General features: G+C 44.4%; 1 protein-coding gene across 1 annotated transcript in view; it reads right to left on the bottom strand.

The window, feature by feature from the left end:
* The window catches only part of FAM124A (family with sequence similarity 124 member A), a 113,139-nt gene that overhangs the window by 88,478 nt on the left and 1,516 nt on the right, over positions 1-23,145 (bottom strand). The window contains exon 2 of the mRNA XM_059377856.1: positions 16,018-16,049. Within this exon, the coding sequence (XP_059233839.1) occupies positions 16,018-16,049 (32 nt within the window). The remainder of the gene's footprint in view (positions 1-16,017; positions 16,050-23,145) is intronic.

The raw sequence follows: 23,145 nt of genomic DNA on the forward strand, positions 1-23,145 counted from the left end.
ACCATGTGAACTGGGCCTTGAAGGGTAAACAAATCTTGCTCATAATAACCTCAAACGTGGAGGAGATCACTGCAGGAAGGGGGAAGATGGTTAATGAAGGCACAGAACTGTGCAAAAAAACAAGCACATTTGGAAGGGGGTGGTGAGTAATTCTGAAACATGGCAACAGATGCAGTGGGAAAAATGGACTAGCGCCAAGTTATACAAGGCTTCAGCTCAATTTGGTAGTGATAAGGGACAGTGGAAAGTTTTAATAAAGTGATGTGGGGAGCTAGTCCAGGGGGAGGCAAAGTAAGACGTCAGAAGATGAGTAAACAGTCTAGACAGATCACAAGGACTTGGCCCTAGAGGAAACTGCATTATGGGCTCTCATTCTTTATCTTGCCCTGTCTCCTTGCTCTCTGCCATATTGATAGTTCCTCCCATTAATGGATGAAGTGCATTTCCCTACCCTTGGACTTTGGACACCCTTGATCATATGCCTAACTGTGGCCAACAGAAAAACACAGTGGTGATGTGTGTTTGGGCCTGCCTTCTTGTGCTTCTGATGTGTCCATGAGAAGCTAGCCAGAAATCAAGAGGTGCCAGAGGGCAGGAGGAGATCTACATGGATCCCAGCCACCTGAGGTAAGCCCAGCCTGTATTGGCTGATCTCAGACACCCACAGAGACATCATAAGGGCTACCTAGCTGTGCCTGGTCGAGATCACCTGGGCCAAGACATGTGAGAAGTAAGGAATGACTGTTGTTCTAAGCTACTGTTTGGGGGTGGTTGTTATACAGCAATACAGGTACAGGAGGAGTCAGTGAGTATACAGAAGAGGCACAGTTTTGCAGGCTATTAAGGAGGCACAGGCCACTGGCCTTGGAGCCCATAGACTGGGGTGGGGAGCAGGAAAAGGAGAGGTGTGATGTTTCTGGTTGGATCCTGATGCTTAAGGAAGAGATACAAAATAGAGGAAGAAGAACAGATTTGTGGATAAAGGTAAGGGGTTCCACTTTGGCCTCACCATGTTGGTGTGAGATGGTAGATTGACTTCCAGGAGGGATGTCCGGTTAGCAATGGGACCTGTGCACTGTTGAGCTCATGGGCTGAATTTTAAGGATGGATCAGTTACCTTTAGGTTGTATTTTTGTGGTTCAGTTACCATTAGATTGTATTCTTTATGTGGTTCTCTAATACATGTGTGCCCCCAATGTATACTTATATCCAATATAAATTTGAATCAGTGGAAATTCATCATGATGGCTTAAAAAACAACCAGAATTCACAGAATCTTGCAGTCCTCTGTTTGCTCTTCTGCTCACCTGACTACATTCTGTTTTGTTGAATGGCTAATGGGCCATTATCATCAGAAGTGCAGTTGAAAGAAAAACAGTGACAAGGCAAGCCAGTGCAATTTTCCACCAGTCAGTAACTCCAGGAAAGGTAGAAGAAAGCACCACAATCAAATAAAATGCCTATTTCACTTGTTCACAGTGGCCTGATCTCCCAACAGTGGGGACATGTGACATTGCTGAACCTTACTGAAAGCTCAGTACAAAGGGAAAGAAGTAAAACGGCCTTGAAAGATTTGGAGGATGAAGCAATTTCCTTGAGAAAGTTGTGGATGATTTCTGTGAGAGAAAAAAAGGACATATGGAGTTAAAAGAATGTTTAGGAAAAGACATTGTCAGAGCAGTGAGGCAGACCTGTTAAGACCCTGCACCCGCTCCTCAGGGGGTGCGTGTGGCCGCGAACACAGAGAAACGTTAGCTGACCCGTGCACGGTGTTCGCTGTGGCCTGGCACTTACTCCATGTTCTATGTATATGAACTCACTGAATCCTTAGAAAAGCCCTAGAAAGGGGACAAGGTGCTATTTTTGTTCCCATCTTAGAGAGCAGAAAATTGAGGCACAGAGAGGTGAAGAAATCTGCCACGGTCACACAGCGCGTGTGTGCAAGATCAGGATGGCTCTGCAGAGACGTGTGCTTACCCTCTCCGCTGTATTCATTTCCCAGCAGAATGGGCGGCCGCCCTGCCCCATCATTTCTGGCCACACTGCTACTCCCTCACCCTCCTCTACTGCTTCTCTGCCACCAGCCAATAGCTCCCTGTCTCAGATACCCATTTACAGCTCTTTCATCTGGCTCTGGGTGTCTGAGGAAGAATAACCCAGAAACCGCCTCCCCATGGCACACGCCCAGCTCCGTCTATCTGAGCACTGCCTGCTCGTGCTTGTAGACAAGCGTGAGGGCCTGGGTGGGGAGAGGCCCCTGTGGAGGTAGCTTCTGCGTCTCCAAGACGGAGTTGTCAGGGTGCTCCGGGCCAAGACCCCTCTATCAGCAACACAAAGGTTTCCCAGAGAGCAGTAACAGAGGCTATGCAGAAGCCTATTCCCGTAAGTGAATGTCACCACTTTGCAGAAAGGCAGGATGCCCAACCTCGGGGCAGGTCGGGGCAGGGTGGGGACACAGAGAAAGGCCTCTGACCAAGTGCCTGCTCGCCTGGGCAGCTTGGGATGGAGCCAAGAGAAAGCAAGGAAGGGAGATGAAGACCTGACCCCCGAGCTCTGTTTGCATGCGTGAACCAGGGCGAGCAATGTGGCTACAGTCCAACCCTGAGAAGGAGGAGGAGAATGGGTGGTGGCATTAATACACTCAGGCCATCGCCAACATGCGCCCACTGCACAAGGCCCTAAAGTAACCAGGCCCAAAGAACCACAGCATGCAGCTCCAAACGGGCGCTGGGTGCTGGGGTTATACATGCCCCAAAGAAAATGGACCTCCTGGAGCTAGACAGGAAACCGAGTATTTGAGGGAAGGAGAGAAAATGTGAATAATTCATTGTCATGGAAAGCCTCTACGCCTCCCTGGAGAAGCAGAGACACCGTGACTGTGGGATATGTACTGCCTTTATCATATCCATTACACGCCTTCTCGAAGGACCTCAGAGAGCACCTGTTTGCTTGGGGCAAGACACAGACCAAAAACCAACGGGGCAGCAGACAGACTTCGCCAGGGCTGGTTCGGAGAGAGTTGCTGATCACAAATTCACAGGTAGTAACAAAGCTCTCAAGACTACTTTGTGCTGCCTGAGAAGAGAAGGAAGATTCTTTCCCAGGGGATTAGAAACAATTAGATTTTTCCTTTGATAGTATGAAACAAAAACCAACTTCAAGGAAAGCACTGCTCGAGTCAGGCCTTCCGTGAGACAGGTATACTGGGAACCTGGATATTGGTTACATTTCTCCCCAACGTGTCAGCTCCCCTTTTGTGGTCTCTTAAGTTTTAATGAAGATGATTTAGACACGAATAATCACGTGTTAAGCTCTTATTATTTGCCAGAGGACTGTCCTAAGAGCTTGACAGATATAACCTCATTTTATTTAAAACAACACTGGGATAGAGGTGTATCCGCCCCCTGTTGCAGGGGAAATATTACCGGATCTGACAAGGGCCATGCAGCTAGAGAAGAGTAGGGTCTCTGCTGTGTGCACCAGTGTGCCTTCTCTGCCCTCTAGCCTGCCATCTTTGGTTTGTGTGGCTGGGCTCTGACACTGTGGCTTAGCTCCTTCAGGCCACGTGGGCAGGAGAGTCTGCTGCGAGTGGAGGACTCCACTCACAGTCGGGGCAGTTTCTGGCAACCGCTGAGCAGCAGGGACACCCTAAGCTTCTGTCTGGTGAAGGTGTAGGTGGGGACTGAGGTGTTTCTGCCTGTGGACAGATGTCCCAATATCAGACCTCCCACTCGGCTGTCTCAAAGCTGCCTGAGCCGGGACTCCTCACCGCTGTTCTCTGCACCGCAGGGCTTCACACCAGCCCTCCTGTGCAGTCTCCCACTGCCTGGTTCCTGCCAGGCTGGATCTCCTCCCGGAACTGGCAAACTAGTGCATGTCCCCAAAGCATTTGCTTCCCAGCAGCAGGTACGTCTACTTGAAAGTCCAGATCTCTCATTCCAAACGGAGCGCCTGGCCAACTCTTCAGATGCAACAAGTTCAGAGACCTCTTTCCGGAAGTTCTGGGCAATGGTTGATGTCTCTTTCATTTTATCCACAATGTATCAGAGACAATTTGTAATTCAACCGCAATCATTTATTTGATCAAGCAGTGTTTACTGAACACCTACTATGTGCTGGGCACCATAGGATACAGTGGGAAATAAGAGAATCTCTGCATTATTAGAACTTAGAATCTAGTAGGGGGAGTCAGAGCATGAGCAAATATGTTAAATGAAGTCAGGTAACTCAGGGCAAGACACTTCATTGAATAAAGCTGATTGAATGTGGTAAATCATAAGAGATTTTCAAGGCAGCAGCCACAACCATTAACCATCAGCTTAAGTTGCTATGTACCAGTGCCACCATAAGCCCCCAGGAGGCTGAGAGAGTCAGACGGAGGGTACTTCCAGCCACCATAGGTGCTTGGTTTAGGGAATCTGGCCCCAGATCTTGGCTTGAGATTCTCCAACCACAGACAGGCACGAGGCTGAATAAACTCCTTATTTGCATTTCTAAAGCCCTGCTCTAGGGCACTGAACAATTCTGGGGCTTGGCTCCTTGGTCTGGTCAAGCAGACCCTCCTGACCGAGCAGCAGAACACCCAGGTGAAGTGTGGCTCGGGTATGCCGCAAAGACACGCCAGGCGTGGGCTGCCACAGTGAAGAAAAATTAGGTCAGCGGGCAGGAGGCAAAGAGGCTCCGGAGTGGCAAACACAAACCCCAGTGCATTGTGAAGTGTCACAAAAGGGCCAGCCTCCCCTCATTAAGCTGCCTGGTCTTCCCGGAATGCCTGAAGTAAATGCTTTCAGAGAGGGGCTTCCAAATTCCTTCTCCAGAGAGTCTATTCATCCAGAGTGTAATGAATAACCTGCCTTCATCCCTTTTTTTTAAGCAGCTTTTTAAAAAAACAACAACAACTAGTTTCTTGAACCTCTGAACTAATGAAAAAAATTGAAGCGATCCCCTTTTCCCATGCGCACCCCTAAGATAAGATTTCAGACTTTCTCAATTCCTAGTAACTTCACGATTTTGACAAGGCTTTTGGTCGAGCTGCAAGTCTGGGCTGTGAAAGCGGCAAGGCTGGTCCCAGTGGCAGCCCCAGCGCAAGTCACAAGTAGATGCAGGGTGGGCCTGGTGAGACTCTGATGGCAGCAAGGTGACAGGCAGAGTTTTAAACGCAGGGGATCCAAATGGTGCTCATAATAACGCTTCTCCTCTCTCAGCCTGAGTCCCCAGCGCTTTCTCGTCATTGAAGAATGGAATACAGGCTGATGTGGTTTAGCCAAAACCTCTATTTTCATTTGGCAGAGGAAGACAGTGTGGGATCTTTCTGATCCTTAGGCCTCTTCCAGCTCTAACTATAGTATTTTAACTGCTCACCCCGTTCTCACCATCTGTTGCAGAAACAATGTCAGGGATCTGGATGCGTGATACCGACACGCTCTTGAGCTCATCTGAAACCAGGACACTATTGAGAAAGAAATCATAGAGAAAGGCAGGTAGATTCTTGAGGTACCCTGCATTTTTTTCCCCACTTGAAAATGGGACATTCATTTTACTTTGTATGTCTTCCTAAGTTTCATTCTGAAACAAACCTGTAGGTGGGAAGAGGAGGGGGAAGCCAAGGCCAGCCACTAGCCAGAGAGTAATGACAAAGACATTATGAATTCTGACACAGCTTGACATAAATTCTGGAAGGGGGCCAGAAGGTTTACATGTAATTAGAAGGTACAAAGCAGCTAGAAACACTTAAAATATCTCGTGTAGTTATCTAAGCCCTCAGGACTACAATGATTTTGAAAGTTTATGAGAAGGTAACTAAGGTCTGATGAATGCCAAAGTCCAATGCTTAATAGTGTAAGAACAAGAACTTTTAGAAAGTTGAAGGGCTCAAAGTGACAGAAGAGATGCTAGCATTTTCACCCAGAATCCTTTCTTCCACTAAGTAATTTCCATGCATTCTCTACCACTTCATATAGATCTTGTCATTTTCATCAGTAGCAAAGCCACGTCAGGACTTCAGTAGAATTCTACAGATTTGGAGATGAGGCAGCGGGGCATGCAAACAACAAGATTAGTATATTCATCGTGTTTTGAGATGTAAAATATATTGATCAAAACAAAACAGACAAAAGAGGAGGATGGTAACCGAAATCTATCCCGAGGATTTGTTCATCAGCAAACCCCAGACCTCTGATACCACTAGAGCTGGGTGCAGGGATCCTCCCAATTACAGTAATTAAGTTTCGTTTTACAAAGGGATTTATTCTGGCAGGATGGTGAGAAATCAAACAACAATTAGCTATTACAACTGTTCTGGGGAACAGCGTTCCATACATCCTTATAAAATACATTCTGAATGCCACAGTAGAAAAACCAATGCTGAGATCTGGTGCTGGCTTTGCTAGGGATCAAACTAGCCATGTAGGAAATGAAGCGTAGGGACTCTTTTTGTGGCTGAAAATTTGATAAAATATTCAAATTCTTGACCAGTCTGAATAGGACACTGACACGTTCCTAGTCCCTTGTTTCCGTTTCCTCAGAAATGATGTACCTTACAGCCCTTAGAAGAGCAAGCTAATTGCACAGGACTAGAAAATTAGAGGTGGCAGAGGCATTTAGTCCAGCTTCCTCATGTCACAGATGAGGTCATCGACCATGACTCAATGGCAGATCTAGAAAGAGAACAAACATCTCCAAAATTCACCCATTTGGGGCTCTCCCTTACCTCTCAAGTGCCTCTTGCTAACAGCCCAAGGACTGCAAAGCAGGAGACATGGTTCCTCCCAGAGCTCACAACGTAACTGAGGGAGCAAGGTGTTCAAACAGGAGAAATGTAAGGAAAACCTAAAGTGGGAGACATGTTCTAAATGACATAGCAGATGAATTTCAGAGACGATAGCCAAAGTTCCCCTTTGCCACAAATTTTCTGTTTTGTGGCCCTTTAACTGTAGAGTCTGGGCTATTCATTGCTTCAGGGAAGGTGGAGTCAGATAGATCCATTAATCAAGTTTCTAAATTCATGTCTATTTTTCAGATCGTGGCAGAGAGAAGAGTCTTGAAGGGCAAGGCTCTCTGGTGCAAGGGCTGGGGTTCCGGAGACAGAAAAGGCTTTCTGAGCTAAGGAAAGCTAAAAGCTTAAAGCAGAGGACTTGCCCCACGAATTGCAGCACAGAAGAACGAGTGATGCTGCGGGATGGTCCTTCTAGCTCGGGAGATGCCACGTTTTGGCTTCTGGTGGGAGGAAGAAGACTGGGAGGAACCTAACCAAAGTCTAAACGCCAGATGGTTTCCAAGAAAGTGTGATGTGCCAACACTCTGGGCTCAGCGCCGCAGGGTTGTGGGTCCCAGAGCAGAACACACCAGTACCTTCATTTCTAGGTGTGAGGCCGGCTCAGGAGTGACATTGTACTTGACTATAAGTACAGCAGTTCTACTGTTACGCCTGAGCATGCAACTGTGAAAATTTCCACCACAATAGGAGGTTCATACAGAGCTCTCCACCGACAATACGAAGTATTAGAATGCGACTCTATAAGCATGGCAGCTCGTAGAAAGACGTGTCTGGTTTCTGAGTCTAGGTGATCTGTGATCCTACATTGTGAGGCTGCATGTGAGGCTACACACATTGTGGCCTCACTGTGCTCCAGTGTGAGGTGGTGAAACAGTAAAACTGAATCACGGAGGAAGCCCAGCTCTCTCTGTAAGGGATTAAGGGAAGACTTCTCACAACTGCTCTTGCTCCAAAGGACAGAGGAGCCTTCCAGGAGCAGGCTGCACAGCTAGAGGCACTAACAATACTGACAATAATGTCAGAAGATGCCAGGTGACATAAGAACACAAGGGGGAGTAGAGCAGGTGGAATATTCCTTCTCTTCCATAACCAATATTGCACAAAAGAGAAGTTTGATTGACATGGTAGAAGGAAAGAAGGTTTACAAGGAAGGATGGAAGGCAGGCAGGCAGGCAGGCTGGCTGACTGGCGGGATCCTCTTTGCTTCTCTAATCAATTCTGAATATTGCTACCTTTAGTGGGTACGACCTGGTTCTTTGCACAATATTCCCCAAATACTTCCAACTTGTTACCTCATCAGAAGTTAATGGCAACACTACTGATGTTGAATAAAGATAGAGGTTGTCCACCAGAATGGGAAATACTTTCCATAAGGCCTACACAGAGTACTACTGATGGCTTTTGCTGGTTGGTACTGCTCGCTGCCTGAGGTCACGTTTGGAGTGTAACTGATACCATACATGACAGACAAACACAGAACTTCAAGTTGTGGGCTTCCAAAATGTGAGAGCCTCCCATTTGTCACCTACTCTTCAGAGAACTTTTGCCCACTGTTACTTTGTGTGTGTATCCACCTGTATTATTTTTCACTCACAAAAATCACCAGTTTTATGAGACCCTGGTGCTCTCATTCATGCCAGTGGGAGAGTGAAATGGTACCTCTAGAGAATGACTTGGCAGGAAGCATCAGAAACTTTAAAAAGTAAACAACCCGTTTTACCTCATAATTCCACTTGAAGGAATTTACCCTAAGGAAATAATGAAGGATAAACACACAAGGACTTAGCATAAAAATAATTCAGGCAATTCTGTTTGTAACTGTGAAAAAGTGACTATAACCTATAGTACCAACAACAGGGCACTAGTGGATATACAGAAATGCAATGGAATACTGTATATTCAAACTACTATAGTTTATGGATATCAAAGAAGTTCACATATGGTTAATTAGAAAATGGGACAATAAGACTATATAATACTATTTTTGCTAATAATACATATCTATAGTAATGCAGATGCTCAGAAAAAAAATGGATAAAGGCAGACACCAAATTAAGACTACTGGTCGTTTCTAGATGGCAGGAATCTGAGCTTTCTTCTTTTGGCTAATCATTATTTTCTGATTTTTTGACAATGACTATGTATTATTTGAGTGATAATAATTATTTTTAAAATTGGGAAAAGCACCAAGCACATCAGGAATGGGGGATGGAAGCTATTTGTTTGTTTTCTTTCCCTTGGTCATTGGGGTGGGGGGTGTTAAGGGAGTGGCCCCATGACCCTGGTAGACCAGCTGTCCCTGATGTGTCCTATCAGCTTCTCAGGAAAAATGTGATTGTGAGAAGTCTTCCTTCATTTTTCTTTCATATCCTGGACAGAAATCGACACTCTCTATGTAGTTGAAATCACACAATTAAAACTTATCTTTGGAGCCAGCAGGACTATATCATATTTTTGGGGGAATGGATGCCAGTGGAACAGCATCAAAGGAGTTGACTGTGTGGTATATTGTCTTCACCCTTTGATTTCCTGATGCGTATCTTTGGTTATTGCTTTTTTCTTATCGACTGCCAACTACCAATATTTCTCAGCCTTTCAGGTTCCTGTGCAGAGGATTTTGGCCATACAGAACCCACACTATCAAATAACTGTCTAAGTTCACTAGCTTTCAGCTCATTCATCTCAGACTTCATTTACTACTCTGTGATCTTCCAGATAAGGCTGCTGCCTGCATCTCAAAAAAACACTTCCAAACCCATACCTCTAGCTTGCCTGATAAAGGACAAATTCTGTTTTCAAATAAACCACTCAGTAAAAGGACACAATTTTCTTCTTTTAAATGATCAATAATTCATAATTTAAATATTTGTCAAGTGAAAATTTTTCTCATCTTGATGTGATGCAAATCCAAGGGCCTATAGATTATGACCTTAAAAATTAAAATCTTAAAGAAATGTGGATAGACCATATCTACTAGAGATTTCAGAGCAATCTTACTGACTGTCGATAGGAACTAGATTAGTGCTCCTCAACATTTCTGTACAAACAGGGGCACCTGGGTGGCTCAGTGAGTTAAGCCTCTACCTTCGGCTCAGGTCATGATCCCAGGGGCCTGGGATCGAGTCCTGCATTGGGCTCTCTGCTCAGCAGGGAGCCTGCTTCTCCTCATCTCTCTCTCTGTCTGTCTCTCTGCCTATTTGTAATCTCTCTCTCTGCCAAAAAAAAAAACAAAAAAAAAAAAACAAAAAAAAACCACATTTCTGTACAAACAACTCACATGACTCAGGAGGTCTGGGGTGGGGCCTGGAATTCTGCATTTCTAACAAGCTCCAGGGTGATGCTGATGGAGTGCTCTGTAGACTATACTCTGAGCAGCAAAGTTTTCCAGTTTGGTGATTTATGTGCTCTGCCAGGCCAAGAATTCCTTCTCTGGGCAGCTGACAAAATGCAAAGCAGACCCCACACTGTGCCAGCTGGCATTCTGTGGCTCTCAGGCTGTGGCTAAGCCTCTACCTGACTGGCTTTAAGACCCAGACTTGCAAAAAATGACACACCCACACCTGCGACCTTTTCATTAGAGTTACCTACAAGCTACATGTTACATGGCTCCAGCTTGAGGAGGAAAGTCCAGGAGCATAATGAGCATCTTAAACCTGAAGCCATACTTGCCACAGTAAGCTTCAATGGTTGAGGGCATGGGAAGAGCCACCAGCACCAAGGCTCTTTCTCCAATAGTCAAGGCAAGCAGGAGTGAAGCCAGTGCATTCCAAGGAGGAGGGAAGAAGCCTTGAGGGTTCTTTCCCACATGGCAATTGGAGCAGCGGCTCTACCAAGGTGCAGGTATACCAGATGCCTATTGCCAGGGAGTATGATAGGGACTTCTGAGTAAAAGCTTTAATCCTATAGTTACTGTGGAAGGCAGGGCCACAGAGGACAAAATGGACAAGGAAGTCAAACTGATCCTTCCATTTGCAAAGCATCTTAATGATTTCTGGTTGGTCTCCACAGCCATGGCCACATATTGAGGCCACCGTGGTTCAACAGAAGGCCACTCACAGAGAGCCTACCTAAGGCAGCAGATTCATTCCAGCTGTGCAGCAGGTCACCCTGAATCTCTTTTGAGAGAAGCTCTGTGCATGAACATGACTGTTGTGCCAGAACATGCTTAAACATACTAAAAATGGAAATCATTCTTATCTGGGGTTCCTTTGCTGGACGCAGCAAAGTTAAGTGCTCCTGGCTCAATGGAGTGACCAAGTAGAGATTCAAAACCCTGACTTTCCTCCACTTGGAAATCAGAGTTTCCCCTATGCTTGGATTTGTTTTATGCCAACTGTTTGGTCTATAAAAGTAAATCAAGCATCTTTAGTATCACTAATGAGCCCTCTGCACACTGAGGAAGTAGGAAATGGGTGTCAATAGTGACAGGCCTGAACTGGGCTACTTAATATTTGTCTGATCCACCTCATAAACCATATTACCATCCATAACTAACTTTGCCTAAAAGGCTGTACTCTAAATTAGAGAAAACTGGTGATGCTTCTTGTGAAGTTTTAATTGCAAAAGGAGTGGGAAGCTGGGGATGGACAGGTGGGTGTTTTGGTCTTTTTGGAAACCTGAGTCCATTGCCAACTACATACTGGTCACAGAATTATACACATGCAATGGCTAAATTGTTCTGCATAAGGGTTAATGAACAGATCCAGGTTTTGCCTAGATCTAATGAAATAAGACCCCAAAAGAACATTTACTCTGAAAATCATAATGGGGAAAATATTGTGCACAGAAGGAAAAAATAAAAAGACTATGAAATTTACAAAAAGATCAATGTTAAATTGGCTACTACCCACCTCTTCCAAGATATTGACCTTCCTTATTTGGACAAGTGGCCTTAAAACGTCAATCTGTCAGTAAGTTATCTCCTTTCCCGAAAATAGAATGAAATAATGACTATTTCACTATCCCGTCTGAATTTAGCTCTTGGATCTACAGACAAGGGTCATTTTTATTTAAATGTTCCCCCTCAGTGATGAGTTCTACGGAATGCAGTCATGTCTTTTCGATGGGTTGCTTTCAAAGCGCCTTACCTTTGCTTATTAATTACGTAATAATTAATAAGCTCACAAGGAGCTTACCTTTCCTTTTACACTGAGGGGAAGTACAGATGTGGCTAAAGACCAAATTCAAAATATACAATGCTTTGATATCCTAAAACTTCAAGGAAATGAGACTGTGGAGAAATGAAGGGGAGAAGATGGCATTTATGTGGAAAGATATACCTCTGAGACAAGGCAGCCTTGGGGAGGGATGAAGGTCATCCCACACAGCAGTAAGGCAGGACCCGCCAACTCATGTGGTGGCTCAAGACCAGTCACAAGGGCTTGCAATTAACTTTCCTATTTGAAAAACACCTGCAATCTACTTGGCCCCTTTCTCTCAAGAAGAGAGCATGTCCAAGTTCCCATAGCATCAGCTGGGCCTGGTCAGGGCTGCCCTCAAGGGCAGGTTACAGACATGGCAGCCCCAAGAAAGCAGAGGGGACAGAACTCCACTGGCCCTACAACCGGGCCCAAGCAGCAAGGGGAATGCAGGCAGGACTTGGGGAAGCTACCTGAGTAACTGGAAGGACAGAGCAGGAAGCTAGGAAAAGCAAGCCAGGGAAGCAAGAGGAGGGCAGGAATCTGAGGCCCAGGTGGGTGAGAAAATAGATTCTATGACTCCACCCACCCGGGAGGTGTCCCTATTTTGCACAGCTTGGTATGTGGTCCTGGGCTTGAATCGGTAGAACACACCGGTCATGGCCATTTCTCCATAATTTCAGATATGGGGAATTCCTCAGGGCATTGCTAAGGGCCCCTGTATCACTGTGACTCACTTTGATCATTTGCATTTCGAAAAGTACGAAGGGGCACAAAACTGCAAGGCATCCCTGCTGCCACTGGCCATCGGTAAGGGCCAGGTAGAGACTTAATGACTGTACCTGGGTTTTGAGGAGGCACAGTTTTGAGGCACAAATTAGGAGGGCAAATCGAGGAACAGTATCCAGTAAAGAGAACTAGTTAATTCTTTGACCTGCCTCCTACTGGCATTATCCTGGGGATAGAGATCCTCAAGAAATATGACACTGTCCTGAAAATACCATTTTTCAGCTCCCAGGATCTTCTAAGAGAAATTCTCCAGGTATGATTATAATCTTTATTTGAATGAGAATATTCAATCATGCATGAGGGGAATTTATCATCATGTGGCACACTTGATCTTCCTTCCCTTGGCATGATTACTGCTTTTCTTTGATCCTGTTTATAAAATTTCTCCTTTTTATTTAAATCACTTAAGAATGCAAATTGTACATATTGCCTTGATGATCTTCTACCCAGGTTTCTGGAAAAACCACCTAAAATTCCAAGAGTATAAATTAAATTCATCTTTCTTAGGAAATATTGTGATTTATTGAGATCTGAGTGTTAACAGTGTGTTTAGCTTTGCGGAAAACATAAGAGGAAAGCCTGGCAGCCCTGTCAATCTCAAAAAGGCAAAGGGACCCATGGCAAGTAGAAAAAAATTTTACCATTAAAGAAGCCCCCTCAGCCACTTCCCTTAGAGTTGAAAATGACATCAAACACAACCAATGGGAATGTGATTTTGGGACCCAGGAGGTCAAGGAAAAGTAGAATGCCCAAGACCACCATGCCCTCCCAGACTCCATACCAGGACTAGGACCTAGGGGATCGAACTCTTACACCGCAACTCTTGTACTTTCTCTAGGTCATGACCTTCCTTCTTCTCCCATCAGGGGTGGGCAGCATGAGGAAGCGGTCCCTGCATTCTCAGGGAAAAGACACCTAAAGAGCAGCTCTTGCTTGGGGAGGAAGCTTTCCTGTCAGGTCTAGCAGTGATGAACTCCAGCTGTGGACAGACTTCAACCCTGGCTCAACCCAAGGAACTGCTTATGGCCCCGTGAACTCAGGCACAAATGGGTAAAAGAGCATCATGGGTATGCTGAACAGGAAGCACTAGTAGACAGAAAAATCCATTTCCTAACAGTGAATAGATAGGACCAATGCTATGATGCCAACCAGGAAGCATTCAGAAACAAGCCATTCAGAGAGGGGCAGGGGGGATGACAATGAGAGGCAGGAGCTGCTCACAGGACCCACAAGAAGAGGGAACTAGGACTAGTCAGCTCCGTGGGTTCCTGCTGGTCACATAGCGGGTACTGGCACAGCTGGGTTGTGACAAGGAGAGGGACCCTGGAACAGCCTTATTCAGGATGGAGAGTAAGCTTCTTAACCTTCTCTCTACTCAGTCCTCCGAGTGTGATTGTGTAGTTTGTGGGGCAATGTGGTTTTAAAAATCTACTTGGAAAATAACTCTTTATGATTGTAGTCTGTCAAACCTATGTTTTAAAGGACAGATTGAAGACTTCAGACATTTTTTTCCCTTCTTCAGAAAGGGTCCACTCTGTTATCTTTACTAACTGCTACAGGGGCCTTCTCTTGCATCTGGGTATGGTCAGTGTTTATCCTCCTGGCAGGGAAGAGAAGCAGGCCAGGCAGATAATAGACAAAGACAGCCAAGGGCCCAGCAGTACCCACTCAACCCTTCTTCCTGCCCAGAACAAGGATGTGCTGCCCGCGGTCAAGGCAGCCATTTTGTAACTCTGAGGCAACTCTAAGAACAGAAGCCAAAAGCCAAGCAGAACAATGAAAGGAGCTTCCACTTCAGACCTGCATGGCCACCTTCTTCTTCTTCTTCTTCTTCTCTTTAATGTTAGAGGAAAACAAATGCCGACTTGAGTCATTATTTTTCCTCTACTATATATAGCCAAATACATTTCCTAACTCAAATATGAAACACATACACATCCTCAGCAAGAGGTCCCAACACTGAAGACTGACGCAGGAATCACCAAGTATTTAAAGAGAAAAGGAAGAGCAATAAAAGGCTATTGATCCCAGTTGCACCAAGAGAAATTTCAACTCTGAGATCGCAATTAAAATAATGGAGAGGAAAGCCTCCCAAACCAAATTACCAGTTTCGCTGACAAGAGAGATGCTTTGTTGTGACCCAGAGGACTGATGTGAGAGCTACAAATTGAACAAAGGCTTTGGGCAAGTATTTCACAAAAAAATCATTCTTAAAGAAATGTAGCTTCTGGGCAAAACTGAGTGGAATGAAAATAGCAGCAGAGAGAGTTCAAGAGAGCTTTCCTGGATTTTTAGGAAGGCAGAAGCTTCAGGGAGGGAATGCAAATCACGGGGGCTTCATTCTCATTGTTACTAATGGTTCTTAATAACTAAGGGGCAATGTTGGGTCTCCAGTTGGCTAGAATGATCAGAGATTACTCACTGCAGTTGTACTAATAACTAAATATAATTTGACACTAAATTACAATTCCAGAAATACAGCTTTCTGCACAGTCTCTTATTGCAAGGGAAAACTAAGCTAGAACATCAATAAATAGAATAATCCAATTAAGTGTCTTTCCATTGGGGTACTACTTAGAATTCAGAGTTTAACAGGGAAGATAGAAAAAAAAAAGTATCTACTGAATCAAATAATCAGGGCTTTTACTGGAAGAAGGTTTTTTTTTTGTTGTTGTTATTTTTAAAATAGGTGTTTAATTAATCCAAATGGCTTTGGTCATTTACACAGTGTTAAACACTGTGAATTGTGCCTAGATATAAAGCCTAATTTCCCATGAATAGATTTCCCTGTCAATTAGTATTTAATGCAGACATCTTTTTCTATGCTTACAGTATGTTTATTAACATACTTCCAGTCACCTTTCTTAAACCGTATTGATAACTGCCTATGATATCCACCTGCAGATGCAGAAATACAAGGGAGTACACTGGCCCAGCAGGTGAGCGGGGTCACCCAGGGGTCTAATGAATGTGCTCTGAGCTGTTAGCCTGCAGGCAGCAGGTACTTGATAAACGTCTGGTGATTGAATGAGTTACCTGGGATTATTCGGAGAAGCTGTTTTAGAAGCATCTGCCCTAACAAAGCCTGGGCTAGTTCCTCTAGGCTCAATTTCCATAGGGAAAGTTGTGGCATAGCTAGTTCTGAAATCAAGGGACAGTTAAATTCTCCAGGAAGAGCCCCAGCTTTCAGAGTTAGAGAATCCAGAATCACCACTTTGGCAAGTATCCCTTGGGTGATTCTTCCATGAAAGCATGGGCTCCCCAGATAGACAGGATTGAGAAGCCAGTGCCGAAGGACATTTAAACCATACTTACTGCTGGTGGAGGACATGTGGCTGTAGTCAGACCTGAAACACAAAACCTTAGTATTAGTAGGATTAGACACTATTTTTCTGTATCCAAGTGAGTTCTTCAAGCTAGAATTTTTTAAAAAGTCAGGGGTAAGTAGCATTTACATGGTAAGGACCTGTAGCAAACGAAAAACCCGTAGCGCTGGGGGCTTCGGTGCAAAATAAAGTTAAGTCCGAATTTGAAGGCAACACGTTCAAGGCATGTTAGAAATCAGGGGTCCTTCAGATGGGCTCTGTGACTCTCCAAGATGGGAAACTAGCGAGGTCCTGAACCATCTAAATTCATTGGCGAATTCTCGAATGGAAACTTATTCCTCTGCGGAGAAGGCTCAAAGTCTTCAACACATTCTCAAAGGGATTCACGATGCCCCCCAAAGGTGAAATCACTGAAAATGAGCACCCTTCAAGTTAGAGTGCATTGTGGGGACATGTTTCTTTGCTGACATGAGCAGAGCGGTGATAGACCTTGGCAGCAGCGTGAGGGCACCCTGGCTTGTGAGGGCTTGCTTCCACAGGCAGGGTCTGGCTGGCCATCAGGAAACAAAGGCACAGTGATGTTTGACTGATTTCAGTTCTAGCTGAGAAGAAATCCTGCTGCACATTACAGTAACAGGATGTGGGCTGTGATAGGGAAAGGGAAAAGGCAGGGTTAGGGCCAGGGTGAAATTACCCATCAGTTTCCCGGCTGAAAAACCAGCTGCTGGCACACGGCTTCTGTGAGAATGGGCATCTGGCCAAGGATCTGCCTGCTTAATCTCTTCGAAGTTTCTGCTCTACTTGTGTGGCTGGGAAGCCTTCCCTCTCTGGCAACATATCTGGTATAGAAGCTCTTGGTTTTCTCCCCACAGTGTCCTAAAGTCATTCTCAGTAAGGAATTAATCTCTCAGGCACAAAGGGATTTATTCTTCAAGGTGGTGGTCAGGGGACTTGGTTATGCAAATAAAGTAGTTAATTATGTTTAATTTTCCACAGATACACTTTTATTTACTTAGCCTCATGTTGCTTTTCTTAAATCATTCAATTTTCACTCCATTGACTTTGTTACCATATATACAAAACTTCAAAAAAAAATAAAAAGCACACCTCTTACTAGTTAAAATAACCTATATCGCTCATGCAAAATGATGCACTGATTTATTGGTAGGGGAACAAAATGAAAGAAAAACAGCATGCGGTTTTCTCTTTTCAAATGAACTGTCTTAGTAGTTACAGAATGACTGAATCTTGAGGCTGAAAAAAATAGCAACTATTAACACTTGCATATCCCTTTATGTATTACAAATTGAATCTGCCTATATCGAACCTACTTTTTTATGTTATCGGTTAGGAAGCTAAAGTGATACCATTGGCGAGGAGACCGGGAGGTGGCCAGTGGACCTGAAGTAGGAGTGCGGGGTGATGGCGAGGCAGGACCTGGAAGGTAGGACGACTGGTTATAGAGCATGGCGACATGCTGGCTAAGGGAGATGTAAGACAGGATCAGGATGGTCAGGATGAGTTACCACCAGAGTGGATACATTCACTTCTTTCTCGAACCAAGCAGGGCATAAATTAATTTTAGGACCAAACTTAGAAATGTGGTAACTGTGTGTTAATATTTTAGTTATTTATTCGACACACAGAGAGAGAAACAGCGACACAAGCAGGGGGAGTGGGAGGCAGAGGGAGAAGCAGGCTCCCTGCTGAGCAGAGAGCCCAACATGGGGCTCAATCCCAGGGCCCCGGGATCATGACCTGAGCCGAAGGCAGATGCTTAACTGACTGAGCCACTCAGGCGCCCCTATTCGTTTTATTATTAGAAATTTGCCAGTATTTTCAGCTAGGATTTTCCAAAACTCCCGAGGCAGATGGGTTTCACAAATGCATGTATTTTAAAGATCCCCATACAGATGGAGATGAATGTAGAATGAAATTTACATGTGAAACCTATTTTGAGAATCTTAAGGTGTGATGGTAGTATTTTAGGGCAGGTGCTAGCAAAGCGAACGTCCCTGCCATGCATCTCTCTGTATGTATTTCTTGTGACTAAAGGCACTGCCTGGGTCAAGCCTGGCAGCTGGTCAGTCTCCTGTCACTCTTGCTCCGCTCCAGTTCCTTCCCCAAACAGCAGCCGATCTTTGCAAAGCACAAATCTGATCGTGTCACTCTTTGGATGAAGTTCAAGCACAACATAAAACCCACTTTTCATGAATGATGGTCTCTGCCCAGCTCTGCAGTCTCATCCATCACCCCAACTTCCATCCCTGTCCCCCATCAAAATGGAAATCAAACGGGAAGAAAATCCCCTAAAACCTTTCATTGCTTTCCAGCCTCTGATTCTGTTTATGAAATTTGTACACAGTTGCCATAATGATGGAGATAGAATTTTAAACTGCTCTTTTCACCACGCACCATCACAACATGCTGCTACCTAGTTCTTATTATTGTAATTTTAGATAAAGTGATGTACTATAATTTATTCAACCATTTGCCTTTTGTTTGCTATATGATTGTTTCTAATTGTTCACTTTTGCAAACTACACGATGATGAGATACTTGCATACACACACACACACACACACACACACACACATATATATATATATACATATACATTGATATTTACTTTCTTTTCCTTAGAAAAATGATCCTGATGGGAAACAGGACCTGAGTCAATGTACAAACACTTTCATAGCCCATAAAATACATTCCAAATAACTTCAAAAGGTTATTTATGGGAAATATTGTTGGTGAAAGACAAACTGTAAAGCTTAAAACAATTTTGTGCTTAAACAGGTTCAATTTCAGATATTGACTATAGTCCTCTGGAAGGGTAAGTTACCCCCAGCTTTTTTAGGATAGGAGGGAACAGCAATAGGGCACCTGTCTTGTGAATCCCGTTTATTGGTCTTACATCCTAAGAATTTACCCACCTCGCTCTGAATAAGACATTCAACTCTGTGAGAATGAAGCCCAAGAGGTGAATCCATGAATTTTGGGAAGAAAAATGTATGGGCACATGATACAGATAAGCAGAATGATGCAAGGGTTAGAAACGTTCACACGCCTGACACATAGAGTAAACACATTTATAAACATTACATTTATTTGGTATCTCTGCCAATCGTGACCAGAAAGTTAGATGTAGTCCCTTGACTGCCTTTTAATTACAATTATACAAACAGGGGTTAAGTGTAAAGGGGTCTGAACTTAAGATAGTTTATCACTGTCAGCAGCCTACTTGTCCATATAGGTATAGGCTACCACCTTAAATTCTCTTTTTCCAGGAAAATCTTGGCATAAGAATTGATCTTGGCATTTCAATAATATTGATTTTGACGTTTCATTAAAACGTCAGCTCAGTGCATCATGGACCGCATCTGTTTACTCTCAGTCCATTGAATTAGATGCCATGGTAGCTCAGAGCTAACTAGCTCCACCTTGAACACAAAGATAATCGAGTACCTAATAGATCATCCTGTCTTCTTTGCAAGATTTCCCCCTTTACTCTTCTCTAAACCTGTCCCGTCTTCAAATTTATTCCATTTGTTCCCATGCACCTGCTTATAAACTCCAGCCCTGTGAATTGTGTGCTATCTCTAAATCACAGTGAAGTATCAATTGAAGGTCACCCAAAGGGTATGGTAGGAGTATTTTTTCAGAAGCTCAGTGACAAGTGACAGGGAGGTGGAGGCTCATTACTGGCGGACAAACTTGTGAATTAAAATAATGCACCAGATATGGTCCTATTTGAAAGAGTGGCTCAGATGCCATATCTGGGAGGCATCACAAAAGAAACACCCACTAAAAAGCATTCATCTTACTTTTTGTCTTTTATTTCGGTTTGCAAAAACACAGCTTGTCCCTCTGTTAAGGGATTCTGTTTCTTAGGGTAGTATACCATAGTCAGTAGCTGGCTTGCCAGTTTTTTCTAATGAAAAATACACAGGAGCACAAAACTTGCCTTCAAGTGCATTTGGAAAAGGGGAGCTCCAAAATGACATCAATTGCCACAGAACAATACTAGTTAGCTTTTAGCCTGGCCTGTAGTAGGTGGGTCAGTCAGCAAATACAACATTTCAAGCAAAAGAAAATGTCTGAGTAGGAATCAAGAATTAATTGCCCATCAGTGATTCCTGGAGTGGCAACTTCGCTAGGTGGGAAGCATGCCGGAGATGCAGGCTTCCACTGAGGCCACCAACTAGTCATGTACCCTCTGAACCTCCATTTCCTTATGGGTAAAATAATTATATTGAGACACATCCTATCATCTCACAGATGTTCTGAAAGGTGCTCAGATTGTTCATGACATTTAAAAACATCAGAACACCTACTGTGACGAGTATAAAGAACATAGGATCTTGAGTGCACCCAGAAATAGACATTTTTATTATATGAAGCTCTAACTTTGTCATTTAGAGTCTTCTTCATAACAATACTAACAGTATGATGAGAAATAATTTTCTGAGCGTTCACTTATGCCAGACTTTAAATGTATAGACTAATTTAATTCTCACAACCATCCTGTGAGGTGGGTACTATCATTGTCACATTTTACAGAAAAGAAAACTCAGGGCATGGAGTTGAACCCCAGCAGCCTGACTCTCTTGACTCTCACTTTCAAAGCGATCAGCACCACCTGCTCACTGGCAGCGGGACCCAAAATGTTCTTGGAACCTTTGAGCACGCTGCTGAAAGGATCCATAGTCAGCTCCACATATACCCCCAAATCCTTTGCTCCAATGTTTTGTTCACGCCTGTCTGGCAACAGTCCCTCTCCCTGACCATCTCGACCACTCACCATCTCCCTCTGCCTGCCCCTAAGGTAGTTGAGCACTGCTGTTGGGAATTTGATAGCAAGCTAGACTGGGCCCTTCATACATTTATAATCATTAATCTCAGTTGGGTTCTCACTCAACATTCCCCAAGCAACTATTTCAAATCTCCACTTTCCCATGGAGGGGGCTGCATTTGCCCAGAACGGAAACCTGTCTTCCCTGCTAAGCTGAAGAAGAGAGCTGTCCCTCCTACCCAAAGCCCATTGAGCTGAGAGGTCTGAAGTCCATCTGCCTTCACCCTTTCAGAAAGTGGACATTACAAACCATCAATTTTTCTGCTATATCTTTATCTGTGCCCCTCCCCTTTTTAATATTTTATTTATTTATTTGACAGAGAGAGATCACAAGTAGGCAGAGAGGCAGAGAGAGAGAGGAGGAAGCAGGCTCCCTGCTGAGCAGAGAGCCAGATGTGGGGCTTGATCCCAGGACCCTGAGATCATGACCTGAGCCAAAGGCAGAGGCTTTAACCCACTGAGCCACCCAGGCACCCATATCTACTATGCCCCCTTTTATAGAGTCTTTTCTAGAAGCATCTCTTTACAGGAGCCTAATTACTGCCTATGCTTTGGGAATCCTTCCTGCATCCCACTCTCTCTTCCAGCTACTGCCTCTCCTCACCCTCCCTTTCTCAGACAAAGGGCTCTGCCTACCTTCTCTTCCACACAGTCCACTCCCTCCTGGAGTCAGGTGGACCTGGCTTCTGCCTCCACCTGCCACTGTCCACGCATCCACCTTTTCCTTCATTACCTACATTTGCAAAAAAGGCACTTCACATTCCTTTAGCTTAGTGAGTTTCTCAACCTCACAGCCAATGCCTTTCCCTTCTTCCCCTTGGCTTCTAGGACACCTCATCCTTCCTCTTGTCGGGGTCTCCTTTTTCTCAGGCCCCTTTCTCAGCTCCTCCAACTTCACCTGGCCTTTAAGTGTTGTCATTTCTCAAGGCTGGTCTTAAACAGTATGTGCTTCGCAGTTGTTGAAAAATCAAATGTGTTAACAAAATAGGTAAAGGCTCAGTCCCCAGCACAGAGTAAGATGCCGGGTGTTTACTATCTTCACTATCTTTAGTTGATTTCATCTACTCCTAGGACTGCAACTGCCATTTTTTGGCTGACCACTGTCGTCACACCCGTATCCTCTCTGATCATCTCCCTAGATAGACTCAACAACTGGCTCATCATCCTTGCTTGGCTCTCTCTCAATACCTCGGACACGGCACGATGAACATGAAACTTCTCCTACCCTGCCCAAATGTGGTGGCAAGGGGAATCACAGACTACTTCTAGAATCTGGTGAAAAGTAAGTCTCTTCTTCCCCAAATTCACAAAGAATGTCATTTTGTATGTGACTTCAAGCCATTCATGGGCCTCAAGGTGAGGACCCCTGCCTTAGCCGATGGGTCACCTGAGCCGAGTCTTAAAAGAAGATAGAGTTTCACCTGGTGGGCAGGCATGCCAGGTGGAGAAGGGCAGAGCTGGGGAAAAGGGCAGTTTGACAAAAGCAGAATCAGAAACACCTTGTGATGTGGCTTGAGGCAGGATATAAGGGTGGGGTGCTGAGACACAAAGCCAGAGAGACAGAAGGGGACCCTATCACATTGGGGACTTATAGGCCATACTAAGCTCTTTGTACATTAGGACTTATAGGCCACACTAAGCTCTCTGTACATTAGAGATGACAGAACCACTAAAGGTTTGGGAGAGAAGCATGATCAGATTTGTATTGTAAAAATAATAGTGATAGCACGGATGTGTAAAGTCTCCTCAGGCAGCTACATGAAAGCGGGGGTGAGTTCTGGAAAAGCCAGGAAATTATGAACAGCTTTTTGATAACCAAACCAAACTGCAGGAGATACACGAATATGTGGCAAATAAAAGATCAGGAACTATATACTGAAACTCCTTAAGCATGTACCATTTTACCTTCATCTTTAGCTTAAGGATGCTGCTGAGGCAAAAAGGAGTCTTTAAACAATTCTATTCTGTCACAACAATACACTTTAGGGCAGAGGCAGTGAAGAGAAGCTCTGGTGTCAGTATATTCAGCAAACCCCTCCCAGCAACCCTGGCAGCTGTCATGCTTTTCTCTGGGATCCAAGGGTACAATTGTTCCTGGGTCAGGGCTTCTCCTCCACTTTTCCAAGAGAGAAGCCTTGGAAAAAATACCTGTTTTAGGTGAGCTCTGCAAATTGAAAATGAATGGACCAGTTGGAGCCTTATTTTATGCAGCTGAAAATGAGCTGGTTAATTTCACTTTGTTTCTTCTATCCATGGCCTAGC

Source organism: Mustela nigripes, chromosome 15 (assembly GCF_022355385.1).
Source record: "Mustela nigripes isolate SB6536 chromosome 15, MUSNIG.SB6536, whole genome shotgun sequence".
Classification (NCBI taxonomy): Eukaryota; Metazoa; Chordata; class Mammalia; order Carnivora; family Mustelidae; genus Mustela; species Mustela nigripes.